The following is a 15,895-nucleotide window of genomic DNA, read 5'->3' as shown; positions in this document are numbered from 1 at the left end:
TCTTCATTTCCCATTTCTGCCGAGGCCTTCCTTTAGGAATACAGTTTCACAGCCATTTCTGTTTACACAGTGGAGGGAGGGGGGAGATAGAAGGTCAGCAGCCTGGAATGAGGACTTGCTGAATGGGTAGGAAGGGATTGGAACAGGCGTTCTGGGAAAGCAGGGCAGTTTGCTGGCAGCAGCTACCTCCGCCCAACAGCTCTCATGAAGGCTGCAGGGAAGGGCCAGTGAGCCTTTGAGAGAAGGATGGGAGGAGCGGTACATACTCATGCAGAGGTGAGGGCTGCTCTCAGAACACGGGCTCTGGTTTCACTTCTCCAAGAGTAAACCAAGCAAACAGGCCTGCGATCCTGAGATTAGTCAGTGGATTCTATTCTCCATGTCTCCCTAATGAAAAGAACTTCTAAATGCTGGCAAGTCTCCAGGGTACTGATTCAGCTACTGAATTTTCTCTCCTGATTCTAATTTACTGGGCACATAATTTAACAACCAGAAAGGAAATGAAAACAGAAACAAAAGGATCCATCTTCTTTTCCACATTACCTTTTTAGCTTTAATTTTGGTTTAAATATTTTAGACATGTAAACAATTATAGACAATACTTAGCTCCCTGCTCATGAAATGCAATATCTGGATGTCCCTAAGGGTGCCTCAAATTTACCATGTTCAAGACCTAACTTAGCATCTTCCCACCAAGTGTTTCCATCCTTCCTTATTTCCCCCAATTCTCTCTACTCCTTATTTTTTAAAAATGTTTATTTATTTCGAGAGAGAGAGAGAGAGTGAGCAGAGGAGGGACAGGGAGGGGGTTGGGGGGGAGAGAGAGGGGGAGAGAGAGAGAGAGAGAGAGAGAGGGAGAATCCCAAGCAGGCTCTGCAGCTGTCAGCGCAGAGTTGATGTGGGGCTTGAACCTATGAACTATGAGATCATGACCTGAGCTGAAACCAAGAGTTGGACATTCAACAAACTGAGCCTCCCAGATGCCCCACAACTCCTGTTTCTTATCCACTGGCACAAAGGGAGAAACATCATGACCGAGAGGATGAAGTTGGACAGTTGGCCTTCCCTTGCTCTCCTGGCCTTGAGAAGGAGGTTGTTTGCCAACAGCTTCCCAAGGCACAAAAGCTTTGCTAATGGACCACTTGCTCTCAACCCAGCTCAGCTCTCCCCAAGCCTCTGATGCACCCCATTCATGAACCCCTGCCATTTCTTAGCCTGGACTTCTCTTCCTCTCATCCGCTTGGTAAATGTGGCTGATGTTCAGATTGTCTCCACCTCTTTTCTGATCCCTCTTAAGTGTGACTCACTGAATGCTAGAAGCTTAAAATCTAAAAGCTACTTTCCCCAGAGTACCTTATATCCTGGATTCCACGAATGACCTAACTTTAGCCAAGCAGATCACAGCACTTGAGGCTTGGAGGGGGAAAAGTGAACACTGGGTCGGAGGCCATGATTCTTGCTCTTTCGGGAGGCATGCTTGAATGTGGAAGCGTTTAAAACTTTTCCTTTTTGCTGTGGCTGTAGCAGACTTCCTGGTATCTACCTTCCTGATGTCAAAAAGCAGGATGGGGGCGTCCATTTTGTTGTCTTACTGCTCCCTGTAATATCGGCCAAGTCCAGTAGAATGCATGGCGCACAGTAGGAACTTAGTACTGAAAGGAATCTGAGCTATGATCACATTCAAATTATTACCTCTCCACATATTTTTTCCTCTTGTATTTTATTGGCATTAGTAGTATACAGGGGCATGAATTGCCATTATTAATATCAAAGAGGTGGGGAATTCCAGAATGCCATCACTCTTGACTAGTGGGAAGGAGCTCCCCTCATGTTGTGAGAAGGCCTAGGAGTCTTATCCAGAATGAACATTAAGGGAATGCTCTTTGGTTTGGGGTGCATACTGGTAACCATGGACATCTTCACTGCAAGAGGACATGGGCCCTGAAATGCTCTCACCCCAAGCTCTTTACATGTAGGCTTTTGATGAATTTTATCTTATATTTTCACTCATTACTTAATTATAAAAAAATAACATGTGAAACACACAATAATAACATCTAGAATTCCATGGTGTTTTATGAATGTGGTTTGAGGGCCCAGCGTTGTCCTACCTACTATTGCATATTACTTGTCACCCCTTATGTCTCTAAATGAGGCTGGTTCCAGGCACCTCTGGGAGCACTGTGGTCAAATCCCATGGATGGGTGAGTATTTTGGAGCCACATTCCGAATTCTCTCTCCCACCTCATGCCTAGTTTGTGTGGCATTGTCTTTTTTTTTTTTTCTTTTCATGCTCATTTATTTTGAGGTGGGGGGACAGTTGGGAGGGGCACAGAGAGAGAGGGAGACAGAATCCACAGTCAGGGCAGAGCCCGAATTGGAGCTTGATCTCATGAAGCCTGAGATCATGACCTGAGCTGAAACCAGAGTCGGAATGCTTAATCGACTGAGCCACCAGGTACCCCTGTGTGGCATTTTCATTGGTCTATCATTTTAGGCTTAAGCACTTCTCAGCTTTAATATGCTACCTCAACATGATTCCACCAAATGGAAAAGGAATTTGGCTGGAAATATAATCCCCTGCGCCCTGAGAAAATGCACCCTGTTTCCAAATGTGCCCTTCTCTTGGGGCCTTTCCACCACCATTCCACAGTCTTTGTCTTCCTAGGCATCCCCACCCACTCAGAGACGTTGTGGGATTTGACGCTGGGAAGGGCCTGTTTCTCTGAGGCAGAAAAAGAGTATAACTTGCCATTTGGGGACTTTTTAGCTCTGATAATTATTCTGACATTTGTTTGGAATTGCCAGCTGACAGTCCTTTTGGTTGGCTAGAGGCATTAAGGTGTAGTGAAATATTTAAATATCCTGAGGCAGGATAGGATTGAAATAATCTGTAGAGCAGGGGCTTGCATACTTGCCCTGTAAAGGGACAGGTAGGAAATATTTTCAGCTTAATAGGTCATATAGTCTGTCTCTACTCTACCTGCAGCTGTACAAACAGCCACAGATAAGACATATATGGTAGAAGTAGCCAGATTTGGCTCACTGGCTGTAGTTTGCCAAACCCCATATAAAAGAAATAAATCCATCCTAGTTACACTGTGATCTTCTCAAATGTGCTCCATCTGTGTGTCCTAAAAGCTCACTTCTGCTTCATTTCTGCTTCAACTCTCAGAGGTTCATTTGTGAAGAACAGTCGATAGCCAAGTGTTCAGAGTATTAAGATTACTAACTTTTCATGAGAAGAATTGGATAAATAATGAGACTTACTAGAAAAGAAACTGAAAATCAATGTGAAGTTTAACTAGATGTGTAGCTTTGGGTAAGTCATCGCACTACTCGAGACTCCAGTTTTGTTTTTTTTATCTGTAGGGTTATGGAGTTCTATCTCTTGATTTCTTTTTAAAAACAGTGTTTTTTGGGGTCCCCTTATGATGGCAGTGGCACGAGAGCAGAGTGGGATCTGCGGCAGCCAGAGTCACCACAGGACAGGCACTTAGAAAGTTTCTTCCCCTCTTTGAGTTTTAGTTGCAAGGAATGCAGCCAAAACTGTAACCAAAAGGAGACATTATGCTTCCAGAAAAATCTCAAGGAACGATACCACAGGCAACAGTAGTGGCTGTTGGATAGGCTCTAAAGGGAAGGGTGGACAGATTCAACCAGTTAGCTTGAAACTTGGAGATAAAGTTCTTCTCCCAGAATATGGAAGTAGTTCTGGACCACAAGGATGATTTCTGATTTAGAGACGGTGACCTTCCTGAAAAGTATATAGACTGAAATAAATCACCAGTGACATGGCATCACACAAAGCTGCTCATTCCACTGAAATTCTGACATCTTTCCTGTAAATGATCTCCATATCTCTTTTATAAGAAGCTAATGGGGGCGCCTGGGTGGCTCAGTCAGTTGAGTGTCCGACTTTGGCTCAGGTCATGATCTCATGGTTCATGGGTTCTGAGCCCTGCATCAGAGCCTGGAGCCTGTTTCAGATTCTGTATCTCCCTCTCTCTCTGACCCTCCCCTGCTCACGCTGTGTCTCTCTCTCTCAGAAATAAAGATATTAAAAAAGCTTTTTTAAATAAAAAAAAGCTAATGATATCTAAGAACATAGTAATAAATAATTCATTATTGTTTTTATTTTACAAAAATAATCCATATTGATTGTAGCATGTTTAGAAGAGAGTTAAGAAAACAAGAGTCCCCACAATTGCACCACCAAGAAAGAACACTGAGAACACTGAACATTTGTTCAGTAATTCATTTAACCCATATCCCCTCTTGCTAGATTGCTTCAACTTTTTTGTTTTCACAAACTACGTTGCAGTGAACAGTTTTGTAGAGAAAGCTTTGCACACATGCATGGCATACATTTTCCTTGGTCTTTTTAACTTGAAAACTTTTTTGAAAGTTCAGCAGTCATTCCATGTTTGGCCAATAGAGGGCATGTTAGGCTTTCTCAGGGTAAGGCCTTAAAGCCATTTCTACAATATGGAAGAACAAAAATAGTGAGTGGTTTTATTGTGAAAATGATTCAGTTTTGGATCTTTGGAAATAATAAACCCCAAAGGAAGAATCAAAGTCATTTATTTTTATCTCTAACAAAACTACTTTCTCTCTCTCAGATACCCACCCAATATTCAAACAATGAACTGCTTTGTTAGGATTTAAACCCAAAATGAATAAAATTACCTCTTTTGCCCAATTCAGAATAATTAAGGAAGGAGTGCTCTGCTTTACACAAAGACTTAAAGTCCCTGCAGAAGACTGCAGTGTTCTGACAAATAAGCAGGAAAGGGAACTCAGTGCTGAAAATACTGACCTTGCCAGAGAAAAGCCCAGACAGCCCCAGGATCTATAGTTCCTTTAGAAATACAAATTTGGGGGTAACACTGAGTGGTGTTTTTCCTAGACCAATATTTATCTATCATCTACTAGCCAGGTTTTGGTAGGCCATACTGTATACATTTTGTTAGAACCTGAAATAATTGCTTTATTTGCATTTTTCTTGCTTTTTACCAAGACCATAAATTCCCAAGGGCAGTAATCTGCCTATAATTCCTGGCACACTACCCAATTATACCTAGCAAATTACTAAGTACAAGGGAGGTCCTTGAACAGTTGCAGCTCAATGCTAATGGCAAGTTTCTATTCTAGTATAAAGATGATTACTGAGATGCATAGTAGTGGTTGGGGTGTGGACTCTGGAGCCAGGTTGGCTATGTTTGTATCCTGTCACTGGCTGTACTAGGTACTTTCACCCCACACCCACATCCCCCTGAGCTAATGTTTGTAAAATGTAGGTAGTGATAGTACCTATCCTCAGATGGTAATTATGAAAATTAAAGGAGTTTAAACATGTGAAATGGTTAGCATTGGGCCTGGACCACGCCAACCTCTTAGTATTACTAGACTGATTATTTAAGTGATTACTAAGGTTTTCTTCACCCTCTTCTTTAAATTCTATGATTCTTCATGGCCGATGCTCTCTCCAAGCTCCTCCTGTGGCCACCGAGGACACCAGCCTCTCTCTGGCTCTCCAGGTTCACTTGCTGTCTGTGGCCAATGGCTATGCTGCCTCCAGGAAGCTCTCTGACAGTCATAGGCCACATGTCTACCTGGTCCTTTACTGTTATCTCTTTTCAAATTTTACTCCAGCCAGCTTTCATTTGCTCAACAGGAGTTCCATTCGATTTCACCAAATCACATTTCACAGTCATCTTCATAGAGGTCTTATGAAACAGAAATGCTTTTCTTCATAGGGCTCAAAAGAAATGTGCTCGGGCCAGAAAGAAAGCAAGCTTTGTGAAAGAAGGAACATCCACAGGGATGGAAAAAGCACAGCATCTGTTTCTTCAGGCCAGTGTGCCGGGCTTGCCTCTTTCCCGAGTCAGCTATTTTGTGCAGTGGGTTCTCTGCCCTCGCCCTGTTCCAACATACTCCCACGTGTAACAGGGGGGTTTCCAGGGGAGGGCCGGTGTGGGGAATAAAAATCGTGAATAATGTCCCCTTTGGGGCAAGTACTGGAATCAGGTTGGGTTATAGTTTAAAAATGTCCTCCTCTCCCACTTTGATAGGCTCTAGAGGAGTATGTGACCCCCTCCCTACAAAGGTAATGACATAAGACAGGAAATAAGCAAAAAAAAAAAAAAAAAGAAAAAAATTATGTTAAGCCGAGGCTGACTTTATTACTATTTGGAGGTTGGAGCAGTTGAGTAACGAGAAATGGCACTGAAGACAGCTGAGCCCTTAATGAGGCTGGGATTTTCCAGGGAGAGGGGAGAGGGTTTCCAGGCATCCGGAAGAAGCAGAAAGTGAAGGAGTGTAAGGAGACAGAGAAAGGCAGGAGGCGAACTATCCACAAGAAAGTAGTGAGGCCACGCAGTGGAGGCAGAAGAGCTTAGATGTAATGTGTTAGGCATAAGAGATTCAAAGAAGGTTTTTGAACAAAGGAGTGTCTGAAGGCCTGCTGCTGAGCAAAGCATTGGTGGGTGTGGTAGCAGTATTCACTTCAACGGAAGGGGACAGGCCTGAGGGGAGTGGCCTGGAAAGAAGGATGTTCAGGTCAGGCTTGGGCTGAGGTGCCAGGTCACTGCTGTGGCACTGGCTGAGGGGCCTTGTCTGGGGGGCACCACATGGCTGAGCCTGTTTTCTCATGTGTAAAATAATATGCCAGAGTTTTCTGGGAGAATTAATCATTTACAAATATTTTCCTGGGTTGCTAGGATGTGCCAGGCACTTTGCTGGGTGTCAGAGATACAAAAATGGACAAGAAAAGACATAGTCTCTGTCTTCCAGAAACTTACCATCGAGGATAGGAGATTGATAATAATAATTAAAAACAGTCAACAGATTAAAAACTGCAAATTCTGATAAGGTTATAGTAAGAACAAGAGAGTCAAGAAGGGCATCTACTTTTTAGTTCAAGGGGTCGGGAAAAGTCTCTCTGAGGAAATGCATTTATTGAGACCAGAGACTTGAGAAGGAGGCTATCAGGCATAGAGCAAAGGGAAGAGCATTCCAGAGAGAGGAATAATATGTGCAGAGGCAGGAAAACTTGGTGTGTTTCTGTGAGACTCAAAGAACCCTAGAGCACAAGGAGAGAGGCAGGTGAGGTGGGGGGGGGAGGGGATGGCCTGCAATGAGATGGAGAGGGGCAGTGGCTGGAACTGGCAGGAACGTGGGTTCTTTCGAAATGAGAGGGTAAGTGAGGAGGGTCCTATCTATATGCGTATTGTCAGACCATCACTCTGCTATGTGCTACACAGAATTTGAGGGGGGCGAGAGGAGGAATGGGGTTACTGTTGAGGAGGCTCTCTACTGCAACAGTCTGGGTGACAGATGGTGCCGTCTTAGATTAGGGTGGGAGCAGCAGAGCTGAAGGGAAGTAGAAGGATTCAAGAAATATTTTGAAGTTAGAATCAAAGATCTTGTATGTGGGGGGACAGAAGGAAGGAGAAGACTCTTAGGTCTCTGGCTTGAGTGACTATGTAGAGAATATTATTTACTGATAGATAAGACTGGAGGATGCAGAATTTTCGGATGAGGGAATCAGAAAACATGTAAAACACCTTTGTTCAGTGCCTCACACATAGAAGACACTCAATAAATAGAAATCACTACTATTATCTGATCATTCTGTATTGTATAACAATGGCTGCTAGAAAACAGCCGGTAACAGTAACTTCTCTGTCCTTAAATATAGTATATAGCCATAGAAATAGAACAGGATGTTAAGACAAATGATAGTGAGTCTTTATGAAATTACAGCAAAATCTTCATTAAGATTTTATGATACATGTCAATTAACCTTCAACAAAGGAGTAAAGAATATGTAATGGGAAAAAGGATCTTCCACAAATGGTGATGGGAAAATTGGACAGCCACATGCAAAAGAATGAAACTGGGTCACCTTCTCACACCATACACAAAATTAAATGCAAAATGCTTTAAAGACCTAAACATGAGACCTGAAATCATAAAAATCCTAGAAGAAAACACAGGCAGTGATTTCTCTGCCATCAGTCATAGTAAATGCAAGGCAAGGGAAGGGAAATTAAAGCAAAAATAAACTATTGGGACTTCATCAAAATACAAAGCTTCAGTGAAAGAAACATCAAAACTAAAAGGCAACCTACTGAATGGGAGAAGATATTTGCAAAGGACATACCTGATAAAGGGGTGGTATCCAAAATATATAAAGAACTGATACAACTCAACACCCGAAAAACAAATAATCCAATTAAAATGGGCAGAAGACACAGACATTTCTCCAAAGAAGACATTCAGATGGCCAACAGATATGTGAAAAGATGGTCAGTATCATTTCATCAGCAGGGAAAAGCAAATCAAAACTATAACGAGATTTCACCTCACATCTGTCAGAATGGTTAACATCAACAACACAAAAAGCAACAGGTGTTGGCGAGGATGTGGAGAAAGGGGGACCCTCTTGTACTGTTGATGAGAATGTAAACTATTGCAGCCACTGTGGAATTTATTGCAGCATTACTTACTACAGCCAAATTATGGAAACAGCCCAAGTGTTCAACAATTAATGAATGGATATAGATGTGGTATACACACACACACTGGAATATTATTCAGAAATATAAAAGTATGATCTGACATTTGCAACAACCTGGATGGAGCTGGAGAGAATTGAGTCAGAGAAGACAAATACCATGTGATTTCACTTATATGTGGAATTTAAGAAGCAAACAAACAAGCAACATTAAAAAAGAGAGACAAACTAAGAAACAGACTCTCAACTGTAGAAAACAAACTGATGGTTACCAGAGGGGATGTGGGTGGGGGGATGGGTGAAATAGGTTAGAGGATTAAAGAGCACACTTAGGATTAGCACTGAGTAATGTACAGAATTGTCAAATCACTGTATTATACACCTGAAACTAATATGACACTGAAGGTTAACTATACTGGAATTAAAATTTAAAACTTCATAAAAAAAAGATGCTCTGATACATAGAAGGGAATATCTACAATACAGCCAACTGAAGAAACTTTGGCTTCTCTGATAAGGTCTTACTGCTTCTCTGAAATCACAGTAATGAAAACATGTAAACCACCAGAATGCTTCACACATTTAAAGCTTTTATTCTGAAAAATAAAATACAAAAGTCATTAAGTTGTAAATGTATACGGTAATTCCTCAACTTCTCATCAACAATACAGTGAATTCTTTAAATAATTAAGATATTTAATATTATCCACATCAATACATTTAAACAGGAAGTGTTTTACAAAACATTAGAACATGTACAGACAACCTATTCCAAGATGAAACTGCCCAATTTTGCTTATAGAATCCCATTTTAAAACCCTCCCCTTGAAACGAAAGTTTGGAATCTGTTAAGAAAAGAAGAGGACCAGAGCAGTTTTAACAGAAAGCACAGGTTCCCTCTGGACTTCTTATCCACAGGGCTGTGCGCATAATCAGGATCAAGAGCATTGTACTCAGGAAGCAGATCACCCAGGAAGGCCCAAATGTATACTGACATGCCACCGTCTCAGTGGGGAGAGCCTGGCAAGTGAATAGGAGATGCCGGCCATGGTACAATACGCTCCACTGATCTCAGCAGGGGACGGCAAGTCCTAGAAAATTCCCTTCTGTTGAAAAGGCAGCAGTCTTCCCTAGGGCAAACAAATAGAATCTGGTTACAGGTGTGGAGTCACGCCTTGCTCTCCGCTGCACCATACTGCCTCCTACCCAGCTGTGGTCCTGGCGGAAGCCAGGTAGACAGGGGGGAGGACAATTACGAGAACAGCTGCCTCAGAAGGACGACCAGAGCGGCACACTCTCCCTCAGTCTGCGAGACTTCCAGATGCCTGCCAGTAGCTTTGGGATGTGAAACAAGCAGATGGCAGCAAAAGGAAGGGCTACTCTTGCCTGTTTCTAAATGATTGCAACTGTCATCTGCAATTGAAGCTACTGCAGGGCACTGGTAGGGGTGTCACACGTTCAGGGGTCCAACATGCTGTTTCTCCATTTAAAAAAGTGGATATCAAGGTTCTTTAAAGGAAGATTTAGAGAACACAGTGACTGTCATTCAAATGCCAAAAGGGTCCAAATGGTAAGAAGAAAGACTTGTATCTGTCCTGAGATGCTTTGTTGTCTTCCTCACTTCTTCTGAGTCTTCCTCTCATTGCACATGGGCACCTACAGGCCGCACCAAGCAATGCAAGGATGAAATGATGCTGTGGAAGCAACTCGAAGGCTGGAGTCAACGGACACTGTATTCTGTCTTGTGAAGCAGCTGGTCAGTAAATGAATCCCTGTGTGTGTACTTCAGGGGGGGAATTTTTCGATAGATTTTAAAGTATCTCGGATCAACAAAATTATCCCAGCCTTGATAACTGCTGTTATACAAGTCCATAGAGTATATGTCTAACATTTAGCCTTTGCTCCTTAGCAAAAAGGCATTCATAAATCCTGAAGCCTATAATATTACGAGGTCACTGCCATTCGTGATTGACATGGCTTAGCAGTGTTCATGTGCTTTTTGTCTATTACCCACCAACACCCAGCAAGTCATAAAAATCTCTTACTCAAATTGTTCAATCTCAATGGTCTCATCAGTACAACAGGAATAATACCACCCACTTGCCAGAGTGGTTTGAAACTTTAATGAATGTATCATATCTATTATATAGTATATGTAATATAATATGTCATTTCTATATTACATATATAAAATGTTTGATATTTTATGTTTGGTATACAGTATGCACCCAATACACTGTTATATAAATAAAACAGCAAGTAAAACTGTAAGAAAAAAAATCAGATTTTTAGAAAAGTTTTTCAAGTCCCAAATAAGAGCAGCACAGGGTAGTGGAAGAAGCCCTGGCTTTCACCTTCCTGTGATGTGACTTTGACAAACAGCCTGTTCTCTCTCTCAGATCGGTTTCCTTATCTGCAAACAGGTGATTGGGGTTAATGGTCTCCATATTTCCTTCATATTAAAAGAAAATATTTTATCATCTTAAACTCCTCCTTATATTAAAAACATCAGCTAACATTATTTGAGTGCTTACTAGGTGCCAAGCTTTGTGTAGACATTATTGTGGTTAATTCTTACTACTATTCTCTTATGAATACTGTCCTCATTTTACAGAGGAAGCTGAGACACAAAGAAGCAATTTGCTCAATACCACAGAGCCAAGATTCCAACCCAGGCCGACTGACTCCAGAGCTGTGCTCTCCACCCCAGCCACACCACCTTCTAAGAGAGCTTAAGCAGGGAAAACCCAAAGACCCAGGAATGTCCCCCAGCCCTCACCTCACATATGTAAGAGGTTCCTGGCTCTGCTACTCCACTTCTTCAGTCTGTCAAAGGAAGCAAAAGATGTTTTAACGTCCTTGAAGTTGGTCAGCGTGAAAAGTGATGGCTCCCATTGAAATATCGGGTGTAGCTTGCAGGCTCTGATCACAGATTTTCTAATGAACTCAGTCTGCAACTGTTGTATAATAAAGAATTTGACTGGCCTTTGTCCCTGGTTGCTGGTGGGAAGACTCTAAATTCTTGGATTTTCCCAGGTAAGAGGAATGTCTTTGCTAATTCAGGAGCTCCTTGGATCATACTTGAGTTTATGCTAAGAGATGAGATAACTCAGGATAGAGGCTGGTCATGGAAAGACCAAACCTTTCACCAGAGAGCTGGGGCTCTGAGCCAGCCCAACCTCTGGGTAGCGGACATTGACTGGGATTGAATTCAATCACACGGCCAATGATTCAATCAACCACATCTATGTAATTCGCTATCAATAAAAACCCTGGATGCTGAAGTCCTGTGGAGCTTCCTGTCTGGTGAGCACATGGACGTGCTGTTGGGAGGGAGAAGTGCCCAGACTCCACTGGGAATGGGCAGAGCTCTGTGTCTGAGACCCTCCCAGTCCTTGTCTTATACGTCTCTTCATTTGGCTGATTCTGATTTGTATCCTTTAAAATCAAACTGTATTTGTAAATACAGTGCTTTGCTGAGTTCTGAGAGCCACCTCAGCTAAATAGCAAATCTGAGGGTTCTGTGGGTTTCAGTTTTTTCATTTATAATTAGTTAAATCAAAGTCTTTTACAGCCCTTTTTCTAAGTATGCGTTGTGATGCATTAAACTAACCAGAATAAGGTGCCTGAAATGCCTGGTAAGCCTTTGTGTGTTTTTCTCACTGATTTGTAGGAATCCTCTATATTCTACAGAGGAGCCCTTTGCTTCAAATTATTTTACTTCACTTAAGGCATACTGTTTTACTATCTTTATGATGCTTTTTAATAAGTAAATATGATCAATTTTAATAGAGTCCAAGTTATCCATTTTAAAATTAATGATCAGTGTTTTTTATGATTTAAGAAATTCTTCCCTCTTAAGGTCATGAGGATATTCTCCTCTATTGTCTCTTAAAAACTTTATTATTTTGCCTTTCATATTTAGGTCTATAATCTGCCTGGAAATGATTTTTGTGTATGCTGTGAAGCAGAGGTATCCCTTTTAGTCTCAAATTCCCTTTTTTGACTCCTTCAAACTTATTATGCAAAACAGTCTTTGGATTTGACATTCGTTTAAGACGTGCCTCTTAGATTATTCTCTGGCACCAAATGCCGCAGCCTGCAAGTGAGTGATGGCCTATTCATGAATCCATCCAGGTTTCTGGGACATCATGCCTAGCCCAGGCTCAGGGCCCTGTGGCCCCTTGTCTGCAAAAGTTGGTCATAGTCTTTGGGGGAGATCAGAAGTTCCTTGAGAAGATTTTTTTCCCTGACTCTTGAAGACTTATTCCAATTTCTCCCCATAACACAAATTTAGTAAACATTTGTTGAACAAATAAAATGAAGAATGGGTAGGTTGAAACTATATATATGCTAATAAGAATATGCCTTGAAAGTAGTTTGAAATTCTCAAGTAATAGGTATCAACTATTAATGGCTAACTGGGAAGACAGAGCCTACAACCCTGGTGTGAGACAGCTTTCATAGAGGGCCCGGCCCATTTGCTCCAGGCTTGCTTTGGACAACATGACTTCACATGGTCTGTGAGGTGGTATGTTTTCCTCACCAACCCATATCTGGAACGATATTAGAAACTGAGCTAAGTGCTGAATCTTCATTTCCTATTTACAAGCTAATTACTGATAGCAGCAGCTTGGAGGCAACATGTATCATCATGAGGCTAGAAAGGGAAGTCATCTGGGCTCACGGAGGAGTTAACAATTCCCCCCCCACTACAATATAGGACACTCTGGGCTACTTCAGGTACACTGTGTCATCTGTAACACTGCCTGTTTCTCTTCAACTCAAGAAATAATACTGAAACCCAAGTGAGGGCATGACATTACAAGAATAACTCTGGATCTGTTTTATTAATCTTTTAAAAAGTAAAAGTTAAAATCTTCAAACTCTCACTATCCTTTCCCAACTTGAGGGCTTTGTAGTTGAGGGCCAATGGCTGTGTATATAATGAATTCACAAATCTCCTAGGCTCCAAATAAGACAAGTTAAAAGGCCATGGATGTATGTAAGAATAAAGTACAGTTTTATTTCAAGTTAGATATCAGAAGGCTGGATTCACTAAGGCAGGCTCCTTATATGTGGAAAACTATATAGCTTGTAAGTGACCTCAAGCATTTGGGTTTTAGTTATCAATAAAGGATTTCCCTAATTTTGGAAAACACTGAGCCCTCTGAAAGTAAGACTGTGTCAAAAAGTAAGACTCCGTTAAAACCAACAACTACCAGAGGCCAATCTTTCTACAACCAGCACAGTACTCTTTAAAAAGATCACTTCAACAAAAGTTCATCTATCACATAAAGAAGAGGAAGCAGATACCATACCTGAGGTTTTTCTTTAAGAAATTCAGGGAGCTGAAATTCTCCTTTATAGACCTGGAAAAACAAAGCCAAGTGTGAGTTTAAGGAAACAGGTACTGACATCGTCACTTCAGGATGCTTGCAATGCCTGATGGTGGATGGATTTACTGCTTCAGTCCTGGTGAGTTTTAGAATGGGAGGAAGCCTATGACTTCAAAAACATTGAAGGACTGACTGAAATTCCCATTGTTCTGGTCCCACCTGTTCTACATTTTGGCCAAGTGCTGGCTGGGAGAGGGCTCAGAGTATCTGAACAAGAAAAGAAGAACCCAACATTCCAGGCTCCAATCACTTTAGCTGGGAGAGAAAGCAAGCCCTGGGCCATCTCTCTCAAGCAACCAACAAAGAATTCACACGATTTCAGAAGAGGCTTCTCCTGATTTCCTTTTGAAATCTCCACCCTTACAAACCTTGGATTTATTCGAAATTTGCTTTTCTTAATGTATCCTATACCTCCATAATAATTTGAATATTTGATGATTCTTGAAATCATACTTTTAACCTCAAAAATCTCATAATTAAAAACTTACTCTTTTCAATATATATAATTATGTTTATGGAAATAACTTAAAAAAATAATACTGGTGTGCCTGGGTGGCTCAATTAGGCATCTGTCTTAAGGTGCCTGGGTGGCTCAGTTGGTTGAGTGTCTGACTTTGGCTCAGGTCATGATCTCAGTTCATGGGTTTGAGCTCCATGTTGGGCTCTGTGCTGACAGCTCAGAGCCTGAAGCCTGCTTTTGATTCTGTGTCTCCCTCTCTCTCTGTTCCTTCCCTGCTCATGCTGTCTCTCTCAAAAATAAATAAACATTTAAAAAAATTTAAAAAATAAACATTAAAAACATAAAAAACAATACCACTTATAACAACATCAAAAAACTCCCTAAATACTTAAGAATAAATCTAATAAAAGATGTGTAAGATCTTTACGCAGAAAGCTATAAAACAACACTGAGAGAAATTAAAGACTAAATAAATAGATATAGCACTCTCAAGGACTGGAAGATTCAATATAATAAAGATGTTCATTCTCTTCCACAAAGGAATTCCAATTCAAATTCTAGCATACTAGTTTGGGCAGAGGGGGCAAGGGTAATTTCAAATTGATTATAAAAGTTCTAATGAAATTCATAGGGCCAAGAATAATCCAAGTAATCTTAAAAAGAACAAAGTGGGGGACTTATTCTATTAGTTATTAAGACTTACTATTATACAACTATAAATATACATATTTATTATACAGCTGTGTGTGTGTGTGTGTGTGTGTGTGTGTGTGTGTGTGTGTGTATAATTAAGTTAAAGATAGGCTTTGGTACAAATACAGACAAATATTTTCATGGAACAGAATGAAGAACCCAGAAACAGACCTTAGTATACAGATGATTGGTTTATGACAATGCCGGCATTGCAAGCAATGCAATTAGAATGAATAAATACCTAAACGTAGTATATAATGATACACTGAGTAGCAATGAGAAACATGAACTATTGCTATGATAAACAACATCAATGATTCCCAACACATAATGATGAGGGGGATAAAAGCCAGATGCCTAAAAATTATATACATGTCTCCATTTAAAATACAGTAAAACCTTGCTTGGTTTGTGAGCATCATTTATTCCAGAAACATGCTTGTAATCCAAAGCGTTTGTATATCAAAGGGAATTTCCCCATAAGAAATAATGGAAACTCATATGATTTGTTCCACAACCCAAAAATATTCATATAAAAGTGATTCCAATACTGTAATGTAATACAAAATAATAATGAAAATACAAAATACAAAGAAAAATAAATTAACCTGCACTTACCTTTTGTGGCTAGTGTGAAGGAGCCGGGAGAGGAGCATTACTGTGTAGGATGACTTTCACTATCACTAACAGAATCATTGCTATCTATTGGCTCAATGGAATCTTTTCTGCTTTGGAGGCCATTGTATATGCTTGAAAGGATGTTGACTACAATACAGTATTAATAAACTCTTGTCATATATTGTATTTAATGCAACTGGCAAT

The 15,895-nt window shown here is 40.8% G+C and overlaps 1 protein-coding gene and 1 pseudogene across 3 annotated transcripts in view; one reads left to right on the top strand and one right to left on the bottom strand.

The window, feature by feature from the left end:
* Positions 1-2,150: 2,150 nt before the first annotated feature.
* LOC120235651 lies at positions 2,151-3,777 on the top strand (annotated as a pseudogene).
* Positions 3,778-4,176: 399 nt separating this feature from the next.
* TPST1 (tyrosylprotein sulfotransferase 1) overlaps positions 4,177-15,895 on the bottom strand; it is a 157,167-nt gene continuing 145,448 nt past the window's right edge. For 2 of the 3 annotated variants that reach the window (XM_039238110.1, XM_039238109.1), the window contains exons 4-6: positions 13,843-13,893; positions 11,301-11,347; positions 9,092-9,651 (exon numbers count right to left, since the gene is read on the bottom strand). In XM_039238110.1, coding sequence (XP_039094041.1) covers positions 11,330-11,347; positions 13,843-13,893 — 69 coding nt within the window. In that variant the 3' untranslated portion in view covers positions 9,092-9,651; positions 11,301-11,329. Of the gene's footprint in view, positions 4,482-9,091; positions 9,652-11,300; positions 11,348-13,842; positions 13,894-15,895 lie in introns of those variants that run through there. The other variant, XM_039238111.1, reaches the window with a different exon arrangement.

This window comes from Hyaena hyaena, unplaced genomic scaffold (genome assembly GCF_003009895.1).
Source record: "Hyaena hyaena isolate Hyena2069 unplaced genomic scaffold, ASM300989v1 scaffold_135, whole genome shotgun sequence".
In the NCBI taxonomy this organism is placed as follows: domain Eukaryota; kingdom Metazoa; phylum Chordata; class Mammalia; order Carnivora; family Hyaenidae; genus Hyaena; species Hyaena hyaena.
The sequence above is the reverse complement of the archived record's forward strand: the minus strand, read 5'-3'. Positions and strand labels throughout refer to the sequence as shown.